The 25,673-nt window shown below is 65.8% G+C and overlaps 4 protein-coding genes across 5 annotated transcripts; 2 read left to right on the top strand and 2 right to left on the bottom strand.

Annotated features, from left to right (window-relative positions):
* The first annotated feature begins 16 nt into the window (after window positions 1–16).
* CHLRE_06g272000v5 (uncharacterized protein) lies at window positions 17–4,761 on the top strand. Its single transcript, XM_043062958.1, has 9 exons — window positions 17–270; window positions 473–694; window positions 1,155–1,265; window positions 1,695–1,741; window positions 2,030–2,114; window positions 2,437–2,559; window positions 2,956–3,195; window positions 3,417–3,602; window positions 3,867–4,761. Exons 1-9 carry the CDS (start codon window positions 232–234, stop codon window positions 4,155–4,157), a joined length of 1,344 nt encoding a protein of 447 aa, XP_042923664.1. The 5' UTR covers window positions 17–231; the 3' UTR covers window positions 4,158–4,761.
* Window positions 4,762–4,819: 58 nt separating this feature from the next.
* Window positions 4,820–14,191, bottom strand: CHLRE_06g271950v5 (uncharacterized protein). Its single transcript, XM_043062957.1, has 18 exons — window positions 14,101–14,191; window positions 13,864–13,985; window positions 13,620–13,703; window positions 13,203–13,301; window positions 12,735–12,821; window positions 12,200–12,283; window positions 11,613–11,678; window positions 11,137–11,325; window positions 10,318–10,722; window positions 9,935–10,003; window positions 8,741–9,582; window positions 7,692–8,547; window positions 7,191–7,336; window positions 6,664–6,898; window positions 6,247–6,387; window positions 5,810–5,951; window positions 5,484–5,638; window positions 4,820–5,292 (listed from the first exon to the last, which is right to left on the bottom strand). Exons 2-18 carry the CDS (start codon window positions 13,900–13,902, stop codon window positions 5,137–5,139), a joined length of 3,795 nt encoding a protein of 1,264 aa, XP_042923663.1. The 5' UTR covers window positions 13,903–13,985; window positions 14,101–14,191; the 3' UTR covers window positions 4,820–5,136.
* A 47-nt stretch (window positions 14,192–14,238) lies between these two features.
* Window positions 14,239–17,541, bottom strand: CHLRE_06g271900v5 (uncharacterized protein). 2 transcript variants are annotated; one of them, XM_001696431.2, is made up of 8 exons: window positions 17,260–17,416; window positions 16,917–16,989; window positions 16,563–16,663; window positions 16,235–16,387; window positions 15,980–16,054; window positions 15,579–15,791; window positions 15,244–15,324; window positions 14,239–14,970 (listed from the first exon to the last, which is right to left on the bottom strand). In XM_001696431.2, the coding sequence occupies exons 2-8, from the start codon at window positions 16,921–16,923 to the stop codon at window positions 14,935–14,937; spliced, it is 666 nt and encodes a 221-aa protein (XP_001696483.1). In that variant the 5' UTR covers window positions 16,924–16,989; window positions 17,260–17,416; the 3' UTR covers window positions 14,239–14,934. The 2 variants fall into 2 exon arrangements, with proteins under 2 accessions (XP_001696483.1, XP_042923662.1); XM_043062956.1 differs by having other exon boundaries at window positions 14,242–14,970; window positions 17,260–17,541.
* Window positions 17,542–17,651: 110 nt separating this feature from the next.
* On the top strand, window positions 17,652–25,648 carry CHLRE_06g271850v5 (uncharacterized protein). The gene is made up of 15 exons (XM_043062955.1): window positions 17,652–17,856; window positions 18,130–18,538; window positions 18,752–18,822; window positions 19,079–19,219; window positions 19,604–19,863; window positions 20,091–20,225; window positions 20,511–20,628; window positions 21,077–21,238; window positions 21,547–21,804; window positions 22,083–22,214; window positions 22,435–22,573; window positions 23,671–23,786; window positions 24,092–24,151; window positions 24,363–24,686; window positions 24,975–25,648. The coding sequence occupies exons 2-15, from the start codon at window positions 18,154–18,156 to the stop codon at window positions 25,161–25,163; spliced, it is 2,490 nt and encodes an 829-aa protein (XP_042923661.1). The 5' UTR covers window positions 17,652–17,856; window positions 18,130–18,153; the 3' UTR covers window positions 25,164–25,648.
* The last annotated feature ends 25 nt before the right edge of the window (window positions 25,649–25,673 follow it).

The following is a 25,673-nucleotide window of genomic DNA, read 5'->3' as shown; positions in this document are numbered from 1 at the left end:
CATTGTTGAAGGACGTCTAACGCCTACCTGGCTTAACCTCACCTCGATTTCGCCAGATACGTCCAGCTGCAAACAAACGGACCTGTTATTGAGTTTCATACACATCTGGATCAATTAGCAGTGATTAAAGCCGACCTGACGGACTGAGTTGGAAAGGCATTTGCAGAGGCATTTGCTATACCGCGAAATGAACAACGCAAGAAGCCTCTAGCTCTTGATAACGCGAACATCATGGCGGAGGTGGAGGTAGAGGATCCCTCAATTATCGAGGTACGCGCTTGCGATTGGGCCTGAGGGTGCACTCGGACGGGGCCTTCACTTTCGGTGAGGCGCACAAATCATTCATGCATCACAATGGGCCACCATGTGAGCCCTTTCTGCGGCTTGGGAAGCGGACAGCCGCTTGCTAGCGCTCCAGCGTGACCTCGGCCTCGCGCTGACGCCATCACCCGGCTCCATCACCCGGCTGCAGCTGCGGTTGCGCCAGGCCCGGGCTCTTCGAAACGTCACGGTCTTCAAAGCTCCCTTTCGGACGACATGGTACTTCCTGCGCTACGCCACGAGCAGCGTGTACAGCGGGGCCAAGTGGCTAGCTAGCCATCCCGTGACGTTGTTGGTCATCTTGCCCGGGCTCATAGCATACGCGACTGCCAAGCATGTGGGCTATCAGGAGGACTTGATTGTGCACATCGAGGTAAGGAGAGGCGCGTTGTAGTGAGTTTGTGAGGGTCCAGGGGGCTTGCTTGTGGTCAGGGGAAGTGCTGAGAAGCACGTCTGCACCGGGCTCTGCTAGGGTTTGGCCACAGCCACGTCAGCCGATCCACATCAGCCAGGGCAGCATGGGCATGTATGACTAAGCGCATTGTGGTTGGGCGTGGCCCTGGAGTGCAGCAGAACCCAAGCCTGTGATGGTAATTGCAAGAGCAGTTGGGAGCCGCTCAGCCTCGCCCTACGTCCCTCGGCCGGGGAGCATTGCCCTGCATGGGCAGAGTGTCTTACAAGCTGTCAAGCTTGCACGGTGACGCACTGCGTGCCCTGCATCAATTCTTTTCACCGCAACCCACATCACCTCAACCCACATCAACTCAAGTTACTCAACCCACATCACTTGACTGGGCCTGTTCTGCCCCCCCCCCTTTGCCCCGCGAGGACAGGAGACCGTCAAGTATGCGGTGTGGTGGGTGGGCCTGGGCGTGCTGTCGTCCATCGGCCTGGGCACGGGCATGCACACGGGGCTGCTGTTCCTGTTCCCGCACATTCTCAAGGTGCGTGCCGGGGGTCGGCGTGGCGGGGTGGGGGGCAGAGAATTGCAGGGTGGGTGACGGAAGGGATGGGTAGGTGGCCGGGCCCACGTGCCTTAAGGACCAGGGCCAGTACCCTATAGCTGGGGCAATGAAGCGGGTTGTCGCAATACGCTGTGTTGAGAGCCTAGGACGGCGAGTGGGATGCGGGATAGGATGGCTAGTGGGATGCGGCACGGGGCGGACAGCAAGTGGCGTTGCAACATCGCTGGCGCGTTTTTGGCTTGGATGCCAGGTAGGAGGGACCATTTCGTTTGTGTGTCGGAAGCAACGGGATGGCAGAGGCGCTCAAGCAATCCACTCCACGCAACGGCGCCGACGCGGTCCTTACCTGGGCTGTCGCGATGGAGGGCTCCTGCTGTACTCAGCTAGTTTGGGTGTGTTGTGCTGCAGGTGTGCCTGGCGGCTGAGACGTGCGGCCATGTGAAGTTTGACATCAGGTGCGAGCGCGTGGCGGGGAGGGGGGCGTGTGCGTATGGGCTGGTTGGTGGGTGGGTGGGTGCGTGTGTTAAACAACATGAACGGAACATGAAAGTGCATGTGTACGTGTGTGCACGAGGGCGCACCTTGCGGGGACAGGGGCAGGGAAGGCCGACATGCCGAGCGACAGCGTGTCAAGGGGGTTTTCAGTTGCTGCCGCCAGCCCCTCACCGCCAGCCCCTCACCGCCAGCACTCCCTCGCGCCAGTAACCATGTCTGCTCGCCGCCGCCCACAACCGCGGCCTCAGGAGTGACATCTGGTACAGCAGCGAGAGCCTCACGTGCGGCGAGTGGCCGCAGCAGGAGGTCACCTACCTGGACCTGTTCTACAAGGTGGGGGGCTGCGGGGGGGGGGGGGGCGGAGGGGGGCATTTGGGGGAACTGGGGGTGCGGAAGGGGCGATGAGGGGCGGGGAACAGCGGGAGTGGAGCTGAGAGCACAAGGCGTGGGCGGGCGGGGAACAAGGGGACTGGAGCTGGGAGTGGAGCAGGGATTGGGGCTGGTACAAGGCAGGGTGAGGCCGGGAGCCGCACACTGCGAGAGTGCGACCCCGGGATTGACCGCCGGCCTTCGCCCGCGCCATTACGGTCCATTGCTCACACGCCCACCCCACCACATGCTGGTCACAAGCCCCCTCACCGCCGTACACACGCAGGTGATAGTGACGTCGGTGCTGTGGGGCATCGGCACGGCGGTGGGCGAGATCCCGCCCTACTGGCTCAGCTACAGCGCGGCGGTGGCGGGGCAGAAGAATGTGGCGCTGGCGGAGCTGGAGGAGGTGAGCGTGGTCGGGCGGGGTGGGGCGGGCGCGTGGGTAGAGGGGGTAGCGGATGTTGAAAAGGCGCCGGGAGGCAGGCGTGGAAGAGGGGAGCGAGGGTTGTGTCCATACGGTACCATTCCCAGTGAGAAGCGGGGTGTGGAGGAAGGCGAGCGTGGAGCAGGAAGGGTAGTCGGCGTAAGAGGGGAGGGCTGCAATCGTCCTGGTTGGCTAGCGGCTTCAGGGCGCGACTGGGCGTGGCCGCGGTAAAGCCCGGAATCGCGCGCTGAGCCCCGCGGCTGCCGGCCACGTCCTTCAGATTCCATACCAACACTTGCCCTCCGCCCCCTTGTTCCATCACTGCTCAACCCCCCTTCCCTTCCTCCATCGCCCCCCGCCCGGCCGAGCCTCGCTCAGGCGATGCGAGCCAACACGGCGCAGCGGCACAACCTGATCCAGCGAGCCATCGCGCGCATGGAGCAGTGGATGATCGGGTTCATCCGCGCGCACGGCTTCTTCGGCATCCTGCTGCTGGCGTCCTGGCCCAACGCCGCATTCGACCTGTGCGGTCTGTGCTGCGGCAACTTCATGTTCCCGTTCTGGAAGTTCTTCGGTGCCACGCTCATTGGCAAGGGGTTCATCAAGACCACGGGGCAGGTGCGGCTGGCTGCGAATCTACTGGGAGCGGGTTGCACATAGTGCCCATGAGTGCACGAGCATGCGCGGCGGCGTGAGCAGAACGCGGGCCGCTTCCGATGCGTCACATCGAAGCAACACATGCGCTCGGTTGCCGTGTTGCTGATGCGAACAACGACATACGCTATTCTTCGTGCCTAACATGCGCTCGGCTGCCGTGATGCTGATGCGCACAACCACAGACGCTCTTCTTCGTGTCGGTGTTCCGGCGGCACTCGCGCGAGGCCATCCTGGCCCGGCTGGAGCGGGCGCTGCCGGCGCGGCTGCCGGGGCTGTGGGGCGCCGGCGACGGCGCCGCGGCGTCGCTGTCGCCGGCGCACGAGCTGCACGCCTGGATCAACAAGTCCATAGCCAAGTATCAGGCCAAGGTGGGGACTGGGGAGGAGAGGAGGCATGACAGCATGGGGCGGGCGGGCAGGAGTGGGCATTAAGGGCCTGTCGCCGTTTTACCCGCCGGTTCACGCGGCACCGCACCACTGCCCCGCCTTCTCCGTCCGCCACCCCGCGCCATCACTGGCCGCAAGTCACGTGCCACCGCCAGCTACCTTACTCCCCTTTCCTCCTCCTCTCCATCACCGCCCTTTCCCACCACCGCCACCACCGCCACCACCACCACCACGGCCACGCCGCAGGTGCTGGCCAAGAGCGCCGCGCACCTGGCTGAGACGCGCTGGTGGTGGCGGCGCGCGCTGGACCGGCTGCAGGACCTGGCGGCCACGCCCGGCGAGCTGCGGCGGGTGGCGGTGGGGCTCATCCCAGACACGGTGGCGGAGGTGTGGAGCTGGGTGATGGTGCTGCTGATGGCGGCGTTCACGGTGTCGTGCGTCAATGCGTTCGCCCAGGCCTACCGCACGCAGCTGGATGATGCGGAGGTGGAGGCGGCGCGGGCGCGGCTGCGCGAGCGCGAGCGCAAGCAGCAGTAGTAGTGGCGGCGGCAGAGAGGCGGCAGCGAATTTACATACGTGCGTGTCTGCGTTTTGTGGAGCTGTGTGTGTTTCGTTTTGAGCAGATGATTTGCTGGGATCGGATGGTGCGGATTTGCAACGCGAGTGGCTCGGCTGCCAGCCGCATGTCTTCGTCTGATATTGTTAGCGGGACGCATGGGGCTGTGCGGAAGAGCGTGGCCCGCACCTTGGCAACAGGAGGAGCTGTAATTGTAGCAGGCATAGGAGTCGTGCATATGCAGCGGACTGCGAGAGAGGTGCCGAAGCATGGGGCGGGTTGTGCGTGTGCTGCATGTGCGTGGTCGTGGGGTGTGGGTGTGGGGGGGGGGCGCAGCTGCAGTGCTGCACGCACCGGGCTGCCGTGGCAGGAGCAACAGCTTTCGGACCGTTGACATACAGCGACGCATGGAGTTGGGAGCCGCGACCGCAAGCGGACACGGCAGTCAAGCACCTGCAGCGAGTGTGAGGCCTGCAGCTGGTGATGGTGAGAGTCGAAGATCTCGGATTGAGAGCAGCGCAATGGTAAGGGACCAGTTTCCCGCCGAAGGCGAGCCATGAAAGCAAGCTGTAAACGCGCAACCTTGCCTGCTTGTCGCACAAATACGGTACACAGCGTGTGCGTTGTTTGCGTCTGAGCACGGACGGATACGGTACGTCAGGTGTCATGAGCAGTACAGTAGGCCTGCGGACCGCCCAACAGCATGTTACGGTATGCTGACTGTGCTCACGCCCGAGTCCCCATCAACGTCAACTCATCAGTGCTCCCGGTCACTTCTGCCCAGACGCTCGCACGCACCACTCACAACGATCCTGCTCTGCTCACTCCCATCACGCACCGCCCCAACAACGCTGCTGTATCGGGCATGCCAACCCCCACCCCCGCGTTCTTCAAATCCACACATCCGCACCCTTCCAAAAGCTCCCGGTCACGATCCCGATTCCCGCCACGCCACCGGCGCTACCGCAGCTCGTCCGCGCCCTCTTGCCCCTCTTGCCCCGCCCCCGCCCCCGCCCCCGCCCCCGCCCCCGCCCCCGCCCCCGCCTCCTCCTCCTCCAGGGTGGCCAGGATCACATCCACGTCCACGCCTTGAGCCGCCAGGGCCTCACTCAACACCTGCGGCCACACACACGCGCCAAGGCAAGGCGGAGCGGTTGGTCAGCGCGGACAAGCGTGTGCGTTTTACAGGACACGACAACAGCGCCGTAAATGGGCTACCGCCCGGCGCCCCGCCGAAGCTCACCCGCAAACCGCCTTCTCCTTGCCGTGCTCCTCCCCTCCCCCACTCGCTGCCGCGCCTCTCTCACCTGCACCTTGCGCTCCTCCTGCCCCAGGCACACCAGCAGGTCCGTCATGCCCTCGTCCGCCTCCGCCTCCGCCGCGGCGCGGGCGGCGGCGGCCGCCTCCTCCACACGCCGCGCCACCTCCGCCTCAGACACGCCGCCGCCGGCGTGCCCGTGACCTGTGCCCAGCATGGTGATGCGCGTGCACTTCACTATTAAAGACATGAAGCACTTTCTTACCCGCCATATCCCGTAGAATATCAGATGCGCACGTGTACTAGAACAGAAGCGGGAAACAGAAGTGAAAGCGTCACAGGTGTACACGGGCCTGGGAAGACGCAGTCGCGCACCTGGTGCCGCCGCCGACGCCGCCGCCGCTGCCTGCTGCGCCGCTTGCGCCGCCCGCGCCTCCGCCGCCTGCTGCGCGGCCTGCGCCGCCGCCAGCGCCGTCTGGGCGTTACGCAGCTGCGCCTCCGTGGAAAACGCGTGGGACTGCGAGAAGGCGGTGGGGCAGAGCGAGCAAAGCATCAAGCAAGGTCTTGCGCGAACCGGATTGTTGCAATGGACATTTGGCGGCCTCCTAAGTAATTGTATGCTAGTGTCCTGCACTGGACATGTGGCGGCCTCCTGAGCAACTGTATGTTCGTTTCCTACGTCCACGCAGCCATGTCAGCCTACCCACACCAGCCGTTCCGCTGCCGCCCTTGTGCCCACTTCAGCCCGCTTCCCTACCAAGCTACTCCTCCCCGCGATCCTCCTTCCCCTCCCCATGCAACACGCCACTCGCCTCCAGGTTGTTGTAGGCGCCACTGAGGTCCGCCAGGTCCGCCTCGGCCTTGCTGGCGGCCAGGTGCGCGGCGGCGGCCGCCTCGCGAGCAGCCGCCGCGTCGGCCTCCGCCTGGCCCAGCCGCGCGCCCATCACCTCCACCTGTGCAGGCGGCAGCCCGGCAGGCGGCAGCGCCACGAGCGCAGCGAGGGCAAACGGGGGGGACAGGCAGGCGGTTGGCGGTTGGAGGCCACACGGAGAAAGCGCGATGCAAGATTGTTGCCAACCCCTCCCCAAAGGCACCCATGTCAGAAGCGGACTTGCACCGGCAAGCGGAGCGAGCTTTCTGCGGAGGTTGCGTTGAGCCGAAACCGGCGACTGCGGAAACCTCCTCCGCCCATGCAGCAGCTACCCGCCCAACCCCCAAGTGCGCCCCACCTGGTGCCGCAGCGCCGACAGCTCCTGCTCTGCGCGGCTGGCCCTCAGCTCCAAAGCCACGCGCGCCTCCACGTCGGCAGCCGAGCCCGCCGCACCCGGCGCGCCAGGCGCGGCGCCGCCATGCCCCGGGCCGCCGTGGGACCCGACCGCGCCGGCGGCGCCGCCGCCGTGCCCCAGTTGCCCTGGCGCGGCGGCGCCGGCGGCGGGCGGCAGCGCGCCCTGGTGCTGAGAAAGCCTGTGGCCCGGCCGGGAGCAGGGCGGGGCACTCGGTGATCTAGCGACAGATGGCGCGGTACGGTGTGTCAAGCAGGCTCCGGATATGACGTAGCAGCAACAGGTTCTTAAGGACAAGAACCATCCATAACCCCGGCGGCTCCTCTGCTCGCCCCGGAACTTGAGCAACCAAGCCTTTCCCGCCTCCCGCCTGGCTCCATCCCCTGGCCTCTTCCCCCCATTTCGTGGCTCGTTGAGCTTTTGATAATAATCGGACTCATTCGTTCGGCTCCAGCATGCAAACCCACACACACCTGAACAGGTCTTCCGCGAGCGCCCTGTTCCGCGCCCGCAGCTCGTCCACCTCTCGCGCCAGTCGCCCCAGTGCCGCCACCGCCCAGCCCAGCCGCGAGGAGTCGTCGGGCCCAGGCACCTCGGCGGGCGTGGAGGGCAGGCCGTCCTGTGTGGGGGGTTCCGTGCATGAGATTAATTCAAGACAAGATGATGTTAACAGGTTGTTGCAGGCTTGCAGGAGATCAGTCTCTGGGGTTGCAAGGATGTTTGGAAAAGCGTACAGGATGGGGGATGGTGTGATCAGTTGGTAAGAGGTGCGTGGTGATGGTGAGGGCGCGTGAAGGTGAGAGGGGAGAGCGGTGTTCAGTTACGAGCGTGGAGGGGTGCCCGCCGCGTGCCTTGTCCCGGAATGGCAGCCCCAGTCCCGCCCCGCCCCGCCCCGCCACCACCCATCTCATTCCGTGACACCGACCCGACGTCGCCATAGCTCATGCCACCATGAACAACGCACGCAGCCTCACCTGCGCGCCGCCGGGCTTGTGTCCCGTGGGCCGGCTGAACACCTCCATGGTCCGCCCCCGCACCGCCTCCTCCAGCGCCCCCACCATCGCCAACACATCCGGACCCAGCTGGAACGCACCCACGCCCTCCGCCGCCTCGCCGCCGGCCGCCCCGGCTGCCGCGGCAGCCGCTGCCGCCGCCGCCTGCTGCTCCGCCGCCGCCACGGCGGCGGCTGCCGCGGCGCGCGTGAGCGGCTTGGCGGCGGTGCCGGCCGCCGCCGCAGCCGCCGCCGCCGCGAAAACGGGCGACCGACGCAGGTCGTCTAGCCGATAGAAGAAGTGGCTGAGGCCCACACGCGACATGATCACATCCAACACCAGGTCCGACGGCGACGGCGCGGCGGCGCCGCCACTGACTTGCGCCGTCGCCGCCGCCGCCGCCGAGGGCTTGCCGTACACAAGGCACGCCGCCAGCACGCATGCCGCCAGGCCGCACACCACCGGGTCCCCCGATCCCGCCCCGCTCCCTGCCGCCGCCGTACCCGTGCCCGCCGCCGCGCCCGCCGCCCCGGCGCTGCTGGTCGGCAATACGCCTGGCGGCCCGCCGTAGGGCGGCAGCGTCAGCTGCCCCGACGCCGGCCCGGAGGGCGTTGCGGTGCCGGCGGCGCCGCCGCCGCCAGGCGCCGCCGCGGGGCCCTGCCGCCCTGTGACCAGGTCGACGAGGAGGGGCACGTGGGCGGCGCCGTCCAGCAGGGCGGAGGTGGCGGGCGGGCAGTCGGCCAGCCACACCAGCAGCAGCCGCAGCAGCGAGCACACCACCACGCGCGCGGCGTCGCCGCAGGGCGGCCGCAGCGCGGCGGTGAGCGTGCGCACAACCCTGCGGCCGGGCGAGTGGGCGGAGGAGGGGAAGGAGGAGGGGAAGGAGGGGGGAAAGAGGGGAGGAGGAGGATAATGACGCGGCTTCGGTCATGGTGTGCAGGGGCACGGTCGCCCATCATGTCCTTCACTCCGTCCCTCGATTTCCCACACCCCGACCCCTCCCCCCACCACACACACCCGCACACGCTCACCTGGGCATAAGCAGGTCCGGCGGCACGCCCGGCACACTGGCGCCATCCAGCGGCGCCGACAGCAGCCGCAGCTTCACCCCCGCATTCCCCAACAGCAGGTGCTGCAGCGCCGCCGCCGCCCGCACCGCAACGCCCATGCTACTGCCGCTCCCCACGCTGCTGCTACTGCCGGCGGCGCCAGCCGCGCCGCCGGACGACGCGCTGCCGCCGCCGCCGCCGTATGGCCGGTACCCGCTGGAAGACGATGAATTCATGGCGGCGTTGGCGGCGGCGGATGCCGCCGAGCCCGGTTGCGCCGCCGCCGTCATGGCTGCACTGCTGGACACGAGTGCCGCCACCAGCTCCTGTCCGAAGGCCGCCTGCAGCCCAGCCGGCGAGGCGCGGTGCTCCGTCTCTTGGGGGCCGAGGCCGTGGCCGTGGCCCGGCGCATGCGGCGCAGCGCGCGGCCCTATCCCGCCCGCCAGCGCGGACTGCCCCTCCGCGTTGCCGCGGCAGTAGCAGGCGATCACATGGTCCGCCGCCGCCCGTTCGCCGCCGTCGGCGCCGTGCAGCGCTACGCGCAGTGCCGCCGTCAGCGCCGCCACCGGCGCCTGCGGCTCCCCCGCCGCCGCCGCTGCCGCGGCGCCGTCCGCCGCGGCTGCCGCCGCGGCCGCGGCGGCGGCGGCTGCGCCGCCGGGCCGCACCACGCTCTTGGCGAGGCGCTCCTGTGCGGGCGCGTTGCCTGCGACCAGGTCTCCCAGTGCGCCCATGGCTGCGGCGCGCACGGGCGGTGAGCCCAGGCCGCCGTCCTGCAGCGCCGCGCCCAGCAGTGCCTCCAGTGTGCCGCCCGCCAACAGCTTGGCCTGCAACGCGGGGTGGGTGGGTGGGGTGCGGTTTGCAAGACGAAGGGATCAAGGGGGCACGGCCGCGCAATTTGGCGTTTGGAGGCGCAGTCTCGAACGTGACCCAGTGCCAGGGGTTCCAGCAGGGGGGGACACCCCCGTCGTAGGGATCTGTGCTGCCGCCTCCCGTACTGATACACATGTACAACCTGTGAACCTGGCATCCAGCCGTGTCCTATACAAATAAGGTTGGCCCATGCTCCCCCGCCAGGCCGCTCTCACCAGAGCGACACTCCCCCGCACACACACACACACACACACACGCACACACACACACACACACACACACACACACACGCACACACACACACACCTGGTTGGCGGTGCGGTTGGCTGACTCTGCGGCGCGGTCGGGGTCGGCCGCAGCAGTGGGTGGCGAGCACTGTGAGGTGGGGGGCCGGGGGTTGTGGGCCGGGTGGGGGCGCAGGGAGTCAGTGAACGCCTTCATAGTGGGGGCTCCCGACACGGCAGGTTACGGGGGGTTCGCATTCACCGGTATGCTGAATTAAAGGAAGCGGAGGGGGTGAGGTGTCCCGCAAGTACGCAAAGTAGGCCCGCAGTGGACTGCGGCAGGCACAGCACACAGGGCACCCACCAGCCCTTCCGCCCGCCTATGCCGCCAGCTCCTCCCCTCCTCGCCACCCACACCTTCCCCACCCCTTCGCCAACGCCCCTTTATCACCCCGCGCCACCCACCAGCAGCCGCAGTGTCTGCAGCAGCCCGAGCGTGTTGGCCGCCGTCGGCCGCGGCAGCGCCCCCGCCGGCCCCAGCAGTGCCTCGCCGCCCGCCGCCGCCAGCGCCGCCAGCGCGTTCCCCAGCTCAACCCCCGCCTCCGCATCGCCCCCCAGCTCCCCGCCTCCCGCCCCGCCGCCACCATTCGCCGCCCCGAACGGAATCGGGCCCGCTGCTGTGGCAAAGCTACCCGCTCCTCCTTCCCTGCCGCTTGCTGCTGCTCCTCCTCTCCCGCCTCCGCCTCCTCCTCCCCCGCCTGCGGCTGCGTTGATGAGCTGCGGGATCATCGCGATGTGCCCCATCTCGCGGAACAATCGCTGGTTGGCGAGATTGCCGCGCAGCAGGTTGTTCATCAGCTCGATGCAGTCCTGGTAGGGCGCGGGGAGTTACGTCCATGATGAATCAAGAAGAAGCGAGGTTGTAGCCAGGCGCATTGGTACAGAAGGCGCGTCGTTGCCGGGGGGAGGTAAGGGAGCAGCATGAGGGTCGGGTAGAGGGCGGGGCGGCGGTGGCGGGGGGCGTGGAGGGCGCAGACGGCCAGGAGTGGGGACATGCTCAAGTTCCACAGCTTTCCTTCTTGTACAGCGCCCAGTCCTCCGAACCTACCTACCTGCCTACCACCCTTTACGAAACAGGACTTGCAGTCTTGCCCAGCTCCCCAGACCGACCGTCTTCGGTGCCCACCCACCCACCCACCCACCCGCCCACCCCAGCCACCCACCCACCCGCCCTCCCAACCCTGCCCACCCCCGCCCACCCACCCAGCCACCAGCCCCGCCCACCTGCACCACCATGCCTCCGCCCAGCCCGCCCTCCTCCCGCAGCAGCTCCGCCACGCGGTCAAAGGCGCCCTCGAACGCCGCGATCTTCTGCACCTCGCCCGCGCCCGCGCCCGGCGCCCCCGCGGCGCCCGTGCCGCCCTCCATGCGTGTGAGGGCCACCAGCAGCAGCAGCGCCTCGTTGCGAATGATCTGCGATCCCGGCCACACACATAAGCAGCGGCCGATGGTGATGGGTTGTGTACGGTTTCTGCACGTGCCAACGTGTGCTGTGCGCGCATGTGGGCTGGGCGAATTAGGGTTTCGAGGCTTTGACACAGCTTGCGGGAGGAGACGTGCCAGGCCGACAGCCGCCACACGCGCACCAGCCCCTACCACCCCCAATACGGTAGTGCCGTCGCTCACTCCCCGCGCCCTCCCGCGCCCGCTCCCGCCCCCATCTCCCCCTCCTGCCGCCCCGCTCCCGCCGCCCCCCGTACCTCGGACCGCTCCCCCAGCAGCTCCGTGAGGCGCACCACACTCATGGGCGTGGCCAGGATGGCTTCCTGCGCGACCGAGGAGGTGGGGGCGGGGGGTGCAAGGATGTTTGGAAAAAGGGGAGGAAGTGGGCGGGCAGCCGCCTCATGTGACGGTGTGCATCGGCCTGACCGTACGGTGTGAGGCACAACCTGACGCGCTGACGTCACGTCCAGTGGGAGCAGTGGGCAGCATACCGCTGGGGTGGATGCGGGGCACAAGAAGGGAGGGTGGCAACCGCTCGCTACCCTGGCCCTGGCTCCCTGCCGCACGCACCACCCTGCCTGCCCTCCGACTCTAGACACACGCACACCCACATTGTCTGGGCGGGCTTTCGTTTCGTTTGATTACACGCACATACACACTCCCTGTGCCCTGCAACACACATACACACATAATCTACACCGTCCTGCATGCTTCCTTCCTTGTGCTCTTTAACACACAGCCTACCTCGCTGCCCTCCATCCCTTTGGCCCGGGCCCCTTAACCACCACCCCGGGTTCGGTTTAGTTTGGGCTGGTATCTGCAACCCCTCCCCTCCCTGCCGCACCTGCAGCTTGGTGGGGCAGTGGTTGAGCAGCGCCGTCAGCAGCTGCACGGTGTGGTAGCGCACGTAGAAGTCCGACACCCCCACCTGCAGCAGCAGCGGCATATGCAGCATGTAGGGGCTAAGTGCGGGTCATCGGTGGCCAGTCCACCCCTGCACGGCAGCCCTGCCCCGCCCCGTCTCCTGCCGCCCACACATGTGCAGGAGCCCCGGCGCACGTGGGCCTCACGGTGGCACCTGCGCGCCGGCACTCCAACACTGGCGGCTCGGGCCCGTGTGCCTCGCCCCCAGACGCCCCACCTCCCATCCCTCGCTTCAAGCTTCCCACGATCCCACCCCATCTGGGTCTCGGTGTACATCGGAGTGGTTTCAACCACCCCACTGGGGACTGGGCAAGCAACCCCACCCCACGCACCCAGCCTCGGGGTCCTCGCTCCCCCCATTTGACCTATTTCTTTGTGCTCGGCATATAACCTCCTCCTCCTCCTCCCCCTCCCTCCCCCTCCCTCCTCCTCCCCTTCCTCCCCCTCCCGCTCACCGGCTCGTCCTCCAGCAGGCCCAGCAGCAGCCCGACGTGCTCCCGCTGCCGGGCCAGCACCTCAGCGTTCATGGCCGCAGCGTGGGCCTGTGTGCGTGTGTGTGTGCAGATTTGGACGTGAGTAGTGTGTGTGTGTGTTTGTGTGTTTGATTGTGTGTGTAAATGTGTGTGAGATAATGTGTGGGTGTGCACTCACGGGTGTCCGGTGTGCGGAGACGCGTGCCAGGCAGCCGCAGGAGGCGGGGCAAAAGCCCCAGTCCTGGCAGGCACCGGCAGCAGCCAGGCGCCGCGGCCTCGCCTCCCACGCTGCTTCCCTACACTCCCGAGGCTGCCCCCACCGCCCCAACTGTCGCGTCTGCCTGTCCTCCGCTAGCTTGGCTTGGTTCGCTTTTGTTTGGGCTGGTATCTACAGCCCCCACCCCCACCACCCCTGCCCCCGCCCACACCTCCGCCCCAGCCGCCCCGCACCTCTGCTGCCGAGACGTGATGCGGGTGGTCGGCACGGAGGCCGTCGTGGCCGCCGTGGCCGCCGCCACTGGTGGCTGCGACCAGAGACTCCAGCGTGCTCTGCGTGGCGGATGGGTATAAGCATCGGTATGCGGGTGGGAGTGCCGAAGTAAGAGTGCAAATCTGTGCTGCTTTGTTGACCAGTGCTGAGTTGCTCGAGCCCGAGCCACCTCACCCGTGTAGCCGTGCCCTTGCTGCTGCTGGCAACCACCCGCCCACTGAACTGCTGTCCTCAGCCTCCCTCCTCCCTCCTCCCTCCTCCCTCCTCCCTCCTCCCTCCTCCCTCCTCCCTCCTCCCTCCTCCCTCCATTGTCCCTCCTCCCTCCTCCCTCTCCCCTCCCACTCCTCCGTCCCCCGCTGCTCGCCAGCCGCGCCCACCTGCAGCAGCGCCACGTCGTCGCGGTCGTCCCGCAGCACCGCCATGAGGATGGGCACGCCCATGGAGCCGAACGCCATCTGGGCCTGAGAGGAGGAATAGTAGCAGGGGCAGAAGCAAGGAGAGGAAGAGAAGGAGGGGGGGGGGGGGGAAGTTCGGAGAGTGGGGTGGTTGAGGGACAGGCAGTTCGGACGCAGCTGAGGACCGCTCCTGCATCGCATCGCCCAGGGAAAGGCCGCAGCCCACCTTGGGGTTGTCCATCAAGAGGTCCTTTAGCTGCGACATTGCCTGGCGCCGGTACTCGGGCATCAGCGACCCGGAAATGCGCTGCAGCAGGTTCTCCACTTCGACTTCGTCATTTGGCACGGCTACATGTGTTACAAAAGAAATGAATTGGCCAGCGATCCAGGAGAAATTGTGCTTTCTCGACCTGGCCCGTGGAATTTACCACAGCGCTCTCGCAACTGCTGGTCGCTAACTTACCTGTAAGTGCTGTCCGAGCCTCTCCAAGGGCAGCACCTGCCACATTTTTGGCAAGCCCACCAACTCCCTTCACCGCCGCGCCCAAACGGCCCAGCATCTTTGTGCTCGGCGAAGCAGAGCCTGTGTCCTTGTGACGTTTTTGATACTTTTACAGGTTCATGTAGATCTATGTTGATGCGCAGCTTGTTAGCTCCGGTCGATTACTGTGCAACACCCTACTGGGAGTCCAACTACAGCACACTTCTTATTCGTTCATGCGTCTCTTATCTCAGTAACAATACAGCAGCCGACCTATGTGCAAGTTATGTAGCTATGTATGCCGTTCACGAACCGCGTGCCCATGGCGGGAACTCCACCCCCACGCCACCTCGGTCACAGAACATCCCTCCACGCTTCCAGCTAGAGTATAATACCGCGCCACCTGAAGTTAAACGCGGTAACTTGCGCCTGGCAACCAATACAATCATATCCATTATGTCGTAGCACGCTTGCGCACCAAACAGCGGCGTAACGGCAACCCATCAATGCGCAAATGCTATCAGGGGGACTCCCGCATTTGCCGCCAAACTACACGCAGCCTGCAACAGGGTACAGCTAGCAAAACGTCTTTGTAAGCTAGAAAACAACGAATGCATGAAACACGGATGCCGAACTGCCGATGACACACGGCGGCGAAACAACTGACACCGTAAAGGCCTGACACCCTGGACGCCCAGGCTGTCACGTCCCAAATAACCATCACAGCGCACCTATCTCTCCACAACGGCACAAACATAAGCTGATGTGGTGCTGACGCGTTGTGGACCGCAATTCCTACGCCTCTTCTCAGGCCGGTTAGGCCGACACCTCATTGATGATGTCCTCCCACTCCTGCGGCGAGCATTGGCCAGCACAGGAAGTACCAGTGGGCAGGGGCGGCAGTGGCAGCTGCTGCAGCAACACACCCCGCCACAAGGCCGACATACCCCATTGTCCTGTCCAGTTCCTGTGGAGTCTGGGTCAGGGCTTACCGCACGTTAAGCTTTGCAAGGACTACCACCCTTCCTTTACCTGACTACGCCCTCCCTCATGGCTACCACTATCCCCACCGCCTCACACCCCGAGCCCCGCCACACCGCCACGGCCCCACCCGCCCGCCCCCACCTGGCTGCTGATGCGTTTGTCGTTGTCGCGGTCGGCCTCCGCCACCATGGCCTCGGCCTGGGCCTGGCTCACGTTGAAGTGCTGCAGGTGTGCGACAAGCAGTGCCCGTGGTTGCAGTAAGGCGTGCATCCAAGCAGACAGCGGTTGTCTGCGTGCTGGTGTGTCAGCAACAGTGGCGTCGTGGCGCTGCCCATCGCGCATCTGTCGTGCCACGTACCACTCACAAGCTCCGCAAGGCCAGCCAGCAGCCCTGTCCCCCCATTGGGCTCGGGCACATAATGGGCTCGGGCACATAACCCCCCACCCCACCCCCCCGCACCATACAACCCACGCACCTTCTGCAGCTCCGCCGCGCCGATGGTCTTGCCCTGCGCCGCCTGCTGCGTGTGCTGCTGCTGGCCGTGCTTCATGGTGGCGGCGGCGGCCTGGGTGGCGGCGCTGAGGGCGGCGCCAGCGGGCAGGCCGGAGCCGGAGGGGCTGGTGCCGGCCAGCTCGGCGAAGGAGGGCAGGCGCTCCTTGCCCTGGCTGTGCAGGATGTACTGCCACACCTGAAGCAGGAGGGAGGGGCGGAGGGGCGGCGGAGGGGCGGCAGGGGCAAGGCGGTGGAGGGCGGGGGATCAGGGACGGTGGCACTTTCTCACATATGTTGTCAAATTAACAGTGCAGTCCATACGCAATCTACACGCGGCACGTACACGGGTTGCAGGCGCCTTCCCCGCCTGCCCCTGCCACTCACCGACGGCGCGTTGCGGCCGCCGCGGGCGTTGTCAATGAAAGTGCTGGCGGCGTGGTCGGAGCTGAAGCGGTTCACCTGTAGCATACGGGGCGGCGGGGCGGGGCGGGATGACGCCGTGACGGGCGACGAGGCGAGGGGCGAGGTGTGGGAGCAGCAGGGCTAAGCAACACAGCCATCAACCCCTCACATACACACACGGTGTGCCCTCGGATTGTTTCCGCTCCCCCCAGTTGGGCTCAAGCACATACCCCCCACCTTGTGGATGTCCATGGCCACGGCGGAGGTGAGGCCGGGCAGGTCGTCGGCCTTGTTGCTGGTCTTGGCGGCGGCAGGGGCGCCGGCGCGGGCGGCCTGGTCGCGCGGGGCCAGGTCCATGTCGTGCTGCTGCTGGGCCAGCGCCTCCATGGCCTGATGCAGGCAGCACAGTGGGAAAGTGTGCGTGTTTGTGCTGTGTGTAATTGTGTTTGTGGAGGGAGGGAAAGGGGGAGGTCGTGGTGCGGTGGTTTCAATCACCCCCGGTCCGGTCCGCACCTCACTAACCCCCGCCGCCCTGCCGCGCCGCCCTGCCGCCCCTCGCCCGCACCTCGACGTCGTCATTGGCGCTGGACACGAAGTCGTTGAAGCTGGGCACGTAGTGCAGCCCCGTGTGGGAGCGGATGGAGGCGGACAGGGCGTCCACCAGGCCTGCACGAGGCGGGTGGGGGGGGGGGTGCGGGGCGGTGGTGGTGAGTAAAAACAGAGGCGTATGTGAAGTGGCGTGGGGGCGAGAGGGGGAGGGGAGGCGGAGTCGTGGAGCTGAAGGGCCTGGAGACCAGGTGATTGCGGGAGAGACGTGTGGGTCGCACGCTAGATGCTGAAGAGACCTGGACTGTTTGAAGCAGCCCGCTGCAGCGGTGCTGCAGAGCGCCGCGTGCGCGCGGACGCGGCCGGTGCTCACCGGGCATGGTTCCGAATGTTCCGGCGGACGGAGTACTCCGAAACGATTGTTCAGTCGAAGAGCGAGCGAGTGCCTGCAAGGCAGCATGGGACCAAAGGGCACACGCTGAGAGGGCCATCGCAGACGCGCGCCGCTCGGGCGGCTTCTGCGGCAGCATGCCGGTGCACTCGTTCCCGAGCGACACCCGCTTAAGCAACTTCGCGCCTGTTATGACCGCCGTGTCCTAGCTACCGCTGTGCACCAAACTACCGACCCGTCGCAGCACCAGGGGCTGTGCGCGCTCAAGCAACGCGGGACATTGGCACAGTCCGCGTCAGCTTGCCTCGTTCGTGCTGCCACTTACCTGTGCGTGATTGTTGCTGGCTAATCACACTGAAAGGACCAGAAATGAGCAGCTTTGATTGACTCGAGCGCCAAAAAAGGCCTGCCCAACCGCGATGGACCGTTGATTTGGCACCGCCTGCAACCTGCAAACTACAAATGCAACTATGACGTGCAAGTACCATATAACATGGTTCGTGTTGGCGGTGCGCGTGTTGGCGGAGCTCTCAGGCGGCGACGTTTCGGCTGCGAGCACTCCCTATGCATTTGCCTGTATCTGCCAGACCCAATCAACGGCCCAATGAGGAACTCAAGCATAAATGCAACAGGCTTTCCGTGCACGTTACTGGGCCAGGACCCACGGGCCCTTCTGCAAGCGGGCCTGCACCTGCAAGCGCCTTCTCCGTTGATATAGATTTGTGGTGAATATGCAAATGCAACTGGTACTGGCATTGCCATTGGAGCACCAGGGCCAACACTTCTTCACAATTCTTCCATCGCGACCTCGTCGCTTCCAACAACAAGCCGTCTTCACAGCGGTCATGCACTTTTCTAGTTGCGCTGAAGTAGCAGCTCATACTAAGCTCATACTAGCCTCCTGTGCTAGACGAGCGTTCAGGTAACTAGCGCACGCATTGTTGTGGTAAAGTCTCTCCAAGCGCACAGCCGAATTGCTTCCAATTTAGTGTTATCTCTTAGCTAGCCACCAAATTTGCCGGCCACCTCATGCCGGCCACCACAAAGCCATTTCTAGGGTGATGGGCGCACCACACACTGTTCGCGAGCCTGCGCTGGGCGAGCAGCAGCTGACCAGCTATATGTCAGGAGAGTACGTTTTTGACGCGCGCGCTAACCCACATCCGCGGCGCTTGCTGGCTTGTCCCCCACCCAGGTGTTGTGCTGCCAGCGGTCACAAATGCTCCTGACCGGCACCCCCGCGGCGCTCCGCGCCGCGCGCGCCTCCCGCGTGGCCGCTTCCGCGCCGGCCGCCCCCTCCGCCGGACCCTCGGCCCAGGCCCTGCCTCTGCCGGGCACCCCCGCGGCTGCCCCTGCCCGCACCCGCCTCCGCCGCCGGCTTGTCTGCGTTGCGGCGGCGCCGCCCGCCGCTACGACCGTGGTCCTCACGGTCAAGCCCACCACCAACGGCAACGGCAATGGCCACGGCGCCAGCAGCGGCTACGCCAGTAGCGGCTTCAGCGCCACCGGCAGCTACGCCAGCGGTGACGAGCAGGACGAGCCGCCGCAGGACTGGGACGAGGAGGATGCCCTGTCGGTGCCGGCGGAGTTCCCCATCCCGCGCGGTGAGCAGGGCAGCAGAGGGCGGGGGGAAAGAGAGAGAGAGGGAGAGGAAGAGGACACGGGAAAGACGGTCGCGCGCAAGACAGGGTGTGCGTGCGCACCTCCAGGTGCCTAGAGCGCAGGGCCGGCGGCCCGCCTCGACCCCAAACCCCCCTCCAGAGGTAGAGCCTGTCCGCACCCGCTGAACTGACGCCGCTGCTCCCGCTGGACTGCAGGCGAGACCGCGGGCGCCACACTGGTTCTGGAGGACGTGACGGTGCAGGCGGGAGACCGCGACCTGCTCTCCGTGAGTGCAGGGGGTGTAGGTGGGGTGGGGTGGGGTGGGGTGGGGCAGGGGCAAGGGCCGGCAATGGCGGCGCGTCTGTCTGTGTATGCGTGTCTGTGGGGCGGCGACGTACACGCACGGTTGGGGCCTCTGCCTCCCCCTGTGGTCAAAGCCAAACCCTTATCGGGCGCTTCCCCTTTCTCCGTAACAACCAGCCCCGCCCACCTGCCTCCCTGCCTCCCTGCCTCCCTCCCTGCCTCCCTACCCTCGTCCACAGGACGTGTCTTGGAAGCTGATGCCGGGCCAGCGCGCCGGCCTGGTGGGCGCCAACGGCTGCGGCAAGTCCACCCTGCTGCGCTGCCTCAGCGGCCTGCGCTCCGTGGACGCTGGCACCGCCCGGGTGGCGCCGCTGGTGCAGGTGCGTGCATGTGTGCGTGCATGTGTGCGCGTGTGCACGTGTTTGTATGTGTGGGGAGAGAGGCGAGGTTGTGCGGGTGAGGTAGGTGTGAGGCAGGGGCTTGGGAGCTCGAGGACAGACGGGTTTGAGAGGGGCAACCAGGGCGTGTGGGGTGGCGCCGCGGACGTTAATGTCGGCGTGGCCAGAGCTGCCTTTCGTCATGCCACATACACCTTGGCCCTCGTGCCGCGAGTCCCGCCTCCCCCACACCTCATGCACCTATTGACCTATTGTCCTATCTACCGCCACTTTTTCCCTGCCTTCACCTCCCCGCCATCTCCTCCTCCTCCTCTTCCTCCTGCTCTTCCTCCTCCTCCTTCGCCTCCGCCTCCGCCTCCTGTGCAGGTGGGCTACCTGGAGCAGACGGCGGTGGGCGGCAGCCGCCGCACCGTGTGGCAGGAGGCGCGCAGCCGCATGTCGGGCCTGGTGGAGGCGGAGCGGGACATGGCGCGGGCGGAGCGGGACCTGGCCAACGGCGACGCGGCGGCGGCGGAGCGGCTGGCGGCGGCGCAGGAGGCGTGGGAGATGGCGGGCGGGCCGGAGAGCGAGCGCACCATCACCAACGTGCTCACGGGCCTGGGCTTCAAGCCGGAGCAGTTCCACAAGTGAGCGCACTGGGGTGGGGTTTGGAGGGGAGGGGAGGGGCGGGACGTGGGGCCGAAGCTGGGTGCTGGTACTCGCCCACAATGAGGGTGTAACACTGGATATAATGGCTAACGTGGCTGGTGGCTGGTGGCTGGTGGCTCGTGGCTCAGTCGCCCACCTGGGTCTCTGCGCCAGCCGTCTCCTCTCCTCCCGTCAAGCCCGCCCACCCCGCCACGTGGCACCGCAGGCGCTGCACCGAGTTCAGCGGCGGCTGGCAGATGCGCATCGCGCTGGCCCGCCTGCTGCTGGGGCCGGCGGGCCAGGGCGGCAACGGCACCGGCGCGCTGCTGTTGCTGGATGAGCCCACCAACCACCTGGACAGGTGGGGCTGGGGGAGGTCAAGCCGCTAGGGAGGGCGGGGAGGTGGAGGGGGGCAGCCGGCATGCTGTGGGCCTATGGCCCGACTAGCCAGCGCCCAGGGGGCTGGTGGGGAGGCGGGCAGGGCGGCAAGGCGGCCTGGGAGATTGCGGGGGCCTGGCTCGGTACGTGTAACTCGTACGCACGTTGTGTGTTCATCCCGGAGTCCGGCCTTCCTCCCCCTCACCGCCTCCCCCTGTCCGCCTCTTGTCTCACCTCCCGTCCCCCTCCCCGCCGCATCGCCTGCCAGCGCCGCCTGCAAGTGGCTGGGCGACTTCCTGCGCAAGGGCGTGCCGCCCTCCACCTCCGTGGTGCTGGTCAGCCACGACGAGGCGCTGCTGGACGCCGCCTGCAACCGCATCGTGGAGGTGGGGCAGGCAGGGAGGAGGGGAGGGGAGCGGAGGGAGGCGGGGAGGGAGGGGAGGGAGGGGAGGGAGGGGAGGGAGGGGAGGGAGGGGAGGGAGGGGAGGGAGGGGAGGGAGGGGAGGGAGGGGAGGGAGGGGGGTTGTGGAGGAGGGGAGGGAGGGAGGAGGGGAGGGAGGGAGGAGGGGAGGGAGGGAGGGAGGGAGGAGGGGAGGGAGGGAGGGAGCGGAGGAGCTCGCACGGGCCTGATCAGGAGGTGAGAGGACGGGGAGGTGGGGAGGAAGAGGGGCGGGAAAATGAAGCGGGGGGGATAAGCGAGGAGCAGGGATAGGGCCTCTGCGAGCGGCGGCCGCACACCGGAGACGGCTTCTTTGATTCGGTTTTCGTGAAGAACGGAGCATGCCGTGGGAAAATACCAAACCAGCACAATCCTCTCGGCTACGCCACCCCCAGGTGCGCGGCCGCACGCTGAACCACTACGCCGGCAACTTCAGTAAGTTCCTGGCGCAGCGCGAGGCGCGGGAGGCCGCCGCCCGCGCCGAGGCGGAGGCGCAGCAGGCCGAGATCGACAAGCTGGAGGAGTTCGTGACGCGCTTCGGCGCCAAGGCCTCCAAGGTGTGTAACGGGGGGGGGGCTGGATGGGGAGGTGGTAAGGGGCGGTTGCAGGGGGAGGAGGAGGGGTGGAAGGGGCGGTTTGGAGCTGGGAGGATGGGTGGTGTTAGCTTGCGGGCGCGTTCAGCCTCGTGTAATCTCTCTATCTTTGCTGGTGTCATGTTTACTGATGCACTACCCTGCTAACTGCTGCTAACCTCTACGTCCCTCACGACCCGCGAGCACACCCAGCCACCTTCCAACCCAGCATCCCCCCTCTCACACACCCACCTCTTTCCTCCCTCCTGCCCTCACACCCACACCCCCAATAGGCCTCTCAAGCCCAGTCCAAGGCCAAGATGCTTGAGAAGCTGAAGGCGCAGCAGACAGTCATCCCCGCAGCGGCGGCCGCGGCAGGCGCCGGTGACGCACGCAAGGTGGCTCTGAAGCTGCCGCGTGCGCCGCCCTGCTTCACCGAGGCCATCAAGCTCACGGGCGCGGCGGTGGGCTGGGGCACGCCCGGAGAGCCGGGCGCCAAGCCCCTCATCAGCGGAGTGAACCTGGTCATTCGCCGCGGGCAGCGCGTGCTGGTGGGTGAAGGGGAGAAGGTGGCGAAGCGGTGGGGGGAATGGAGTTGGAGTTGCACAGTGCATGAGGCCATCGTGGATTGTGTGGGCGTGTGCCTGCAGATATGTTGCGGCTGTCAGTGTGGCCATACATTTACCGAACTCCCACGCGCAACCCCACTCGCCTGCTTGACAAATGCGCTGCCTCTGCCGCCTTCACTGCACCCGCTGCACCGCTACTTCTCCATTTCCAACCTCACAAACCCCCCGCCGCCCCGCCCCGCCCCCATCTGCCTGTGCAGGTGCTGGGCCCCAACGGCGCGGGCAAGTCCACGCTGCTCAAGGCGGTGGCGGGCAACCTGCCGCTGTGGGCGGGCGACCGGGTGCTGGGCGAGGGCGTGCGGCTGGCGGTGTTCAGCCAGGACCTGGCGCAGGTGGGCGGCGCACGGGCGGCGCGTGTGTGTGTGTGTGTGTGGGGGGGGGGGGGTGGAGAGGAGAAAGGTGTGGCGGGCAGCATTGCGCGGCAGTGCCCTGGGACCCTGAACAAACGGGGCATCTGTGTTGCTCCACGCCGCCCTCCACGCCGCCCTCGCGGCTCCACGCGCCGCCCGCTGGCCCCTTCCTGAACCCGCCATCCGTTTGCCGCCGCTACAGGATCTGCCGTTGGACATGCCAGCCCTTGAGTACGTGGAGGCGGTGGCGCGCGCCAACGACCCTGGCATCACTCTGGAGAAGTGCCGCCAGGCGCTGGGTGCGCTGGGGCTGACCGGCACCATGGCGCTGCAGAAGATTGGTGAGTGCGACGAGAGGTTGCAGGGGGAAAGGGCAGGAAGGGAGGGTGATCGGAGGCCGTTGGAGGCTGCGCTCACGATGAATGATTCCCAGATGTTGGCGCAAGCATCTTGCTTGCTCACGGCTGAGTGGATTCTGCTGCAGTCCGTTTGCATGTTATAAGATAATAAATATAAAACGGCATAAGTAACTGGCCCAGCGTCTTGGCGCCCGTTGGAGGCCGAGTTGCCAACCCACCATCGGGCACGGATCTTGCGTCTCGCCGGTCGGCACTGGGGGGTGGTGGGCTCGGCAACATCAGTGAAAGCATACCTTTCTCGGCCTTTTGGCTCAGATCATGTGTAGTATCTGTTCTTATAAGCTTAATCGCTTATATGGTTCTCATTGAGAACCTGCGATTAACTTTAATATTTTAGGGGGTCAAGGCAATGGGGGCGCTTGCGCTCCCGCCGCGACAGCTTGGCAGGAGGCTTACACTACCTCTCTTGCCGAGCACCCCAGCCCATTTATTGATTACCCTCATGCACATGTGAAGTCTACATACTCATGCACATGTGAAGTCTACATACAGCGCGTGAGGGCGGGCACATAAAGCGATGCCGCGGCATTTACGTGTAGAGGCACACGGGTTACAGTGGTCACGGGATGTGTGCCCTGTAAGTGTGGGTGGCATATGCAGCAGGACTTGGGCGGCAAGAGTCACCAGAACGGGTGGAATTGGGATAACCAACCCGGCAAAGGGATTACCTCATTGCAGTACGGTAGAGGAGCAAGATAAGATCATGCAATGGCCAGCACCAGATGCCCGGTCCGACCCCAGGTGGACAGTAGTGTAGCGTGTACCTCGTGCCTCTGGATTCCACAGTAGTCTTCTCTCGGCTGCACTGCATGGCTACAGTATCCCAACGCATGTACAAAAGCAATGACCCCAGTCAGCCTATTCCCTCCTCACTAACACGCACTAAGATTACCCCCGTCTAACGTCTTCGTCCAAGTGGCACATCCATACTACCGCACCCTCGCAACCATCACGCAGACGCCGCATAGGCCCTGACATGCCCACCCCTCTCCCTCACTGCCGCGCTCTTCTGCGTCCAGGCGTGCTGTCTGGCGGCGAGAAGGCGCGTGTGGCACTGGCGGCGTTTGCGCTGGTGCCCGCCAATGTGCTGCTGCTGGATGAGGCCAGCAACCACCTGGATGCCCAGACCATCGAGGTGAGGCCCTGATGTGGGGGTGTTAACCGGCAGTCTGGCACTCGCTTCTGACACTGTGCGCATTTGTTTCAAAGCATCTTCGGTGAAGGTGTGAACGGGGCGCGTTTACTGGTCTAGGTTTATAGGCTCGGACTCTTGGGGGCATGATACGCGTATGCTAGAGTACGGTATGCGGATAGGAGCTTGTGTGCCAGGAAGCCATGCTGGCCGGGTGCGTCCCACCATGTTGCTGCTCTTCTGCCCAGCCCTGACCCTGTGTTTCGCCTTGCGTTCTCTTCCACCCCCTCCCGCTCTCCCATCGCCAGGTGCTGACGGGCGCCCTGAAGGACTTCGAGGGCGTCATCATCGCCATCACGCACAACCAGGTGGGCAGGGAGGGACGAGGGGCGGGTGGCTGTGTTAATGAGCACGAGGAAAACACTGCGCAAAGACATTGTATGCGGGTGCCTGTGTTGTGTGTCCAAAACTCGCACGCTGTTGCCCCGCTTTGACGGGGGCGCGCGGGTTGCGCGAACACCTTCCGCACCTTCCACAGCTCACTCCGTGCTGCCCTCTGCATCTTGTGCTTCATCGCAGTCCTTTGCCGCCTCCCTCAACGCCACGCACATCCTCCGCGTCGCCAACGGCGTGGCCCGCCTCAGCGACAACCTCGGCCTCTCGGCGTCAGACTTCGAGCACCCCTCCACCGGTGCCTCGTCTGCGCCTGCCGCCTCCAAGGCCGCCGCGCCCGCGGCTGCCACTACTGGCGGTGGCAAGAAGGGCGGCAAGAAGGGTGCTGCCGCGGCGCCCGCACCCGCGCCTGCCAAGGCGGCGCCGGCTGCTGCCGCCCCTGCACCGGCTGCCGCCAAGTCCAAGTCGAAGCGCACGACGCTTGCGTACAAGGAGCAGCTGGAGTACCAGGTGTGTGTCGTTGGGTGGGGGATAGTAGATCCCAGCCCAAACTAACAAGAGAGCTAAGGTGGGACTGGGGGAGCGCAGTCGGGTATGCGCAGACGCGACACCGTGCTAATGCCAGGAACCATGGCATGCGCACAGTAGTGTTCTGACCACACCTCCTGCACGGTGTCCGCTCCCTCTGTCCCATTATCCACACTGCACACTGTCCTCCTATCTACCAAATCTCTCCCCCGTCTTCTGCCCCAACCGTGCGCTGCTTCACCCGCACCCCGCTGTCCTTGCCCTCCGCAGAAGCTGGGCAAGGAGATGGAGGCCCTCGGCAAGAAGCGTGTGCAGCTAGAGGCGCAGCTGGCGGACGCGGCGGTGGCTGGCGGTTCCAAGGTCATGCACATCAGCGCTGAGCTGGGCAAGGTGGTTGACGAGCTGGAGAGCAAGGAGGTGCGCTGGCTTGAGCTAGCGGAAATCGCCGGCGACATCTGAAAGGGTTTGGAGAAGATCTTCGGAGCGTTGGTGCGGGAGTGTGTGTATGTGCTTGCATTTGCAGGGCGTGCTATCTGCCAGGTGTGGTACAAGCTTGGCGTGAGTGACTTGGATGCGATTGATGGAATGGACTTTACTTATTGCTCAGAATTAGTGTGAGAGTGAGAGTGAGGTGAGTACCGTAGCGGCAGTGAGGAACAGCAGAGGGGTGGCAGCGCCCGCATGCTGCGGCACGCTTGGGTTAGCTTTTACAATGAGAGTGTGCAGGGATTTTTGAAGAGGAGCGTGGGCGGACATATGAAGGCTCAGAGATGAACTGATCGTGGTTATGGACGAGAGTGGTTGGCAGGGGATGTGGCGAGCGTCGTGTCTGGCAGACTGGCACCAGGGCAGGCGCCAGCGCTGCAATGGGCGTGTGAAAGGCTGAAGGCGTGGGCTAAAGGGCTGGTTCCGTACTTCGTGCGCGCTTTTAAGTGCATTGCCAGCTTTCTGAAGTCAGCGCTCCTAGCG

The sequence above is a fragment of the Chlamydomonas reinhardtii genome, chromosome 6, assembly GCF_000002595.2.
Source record: "Chlamydomonas reinhardtii strain CC-503 cw92 mt+ chromosome 6, whole genome shotgun sequence".
Lineage (NCBI taxonomy): Eukaryota > Viridiplantae > Chlorophyta > Chlorophyceae > Chlamydomonadales > Chlamydomonadaceae > Chlamydomonas > Chlamydomonas reinhardtii.
Note: the sequence above shows the minus strand (reverse complement) of the source record. Positions and strands in the feature narration are given on the sequence as shown.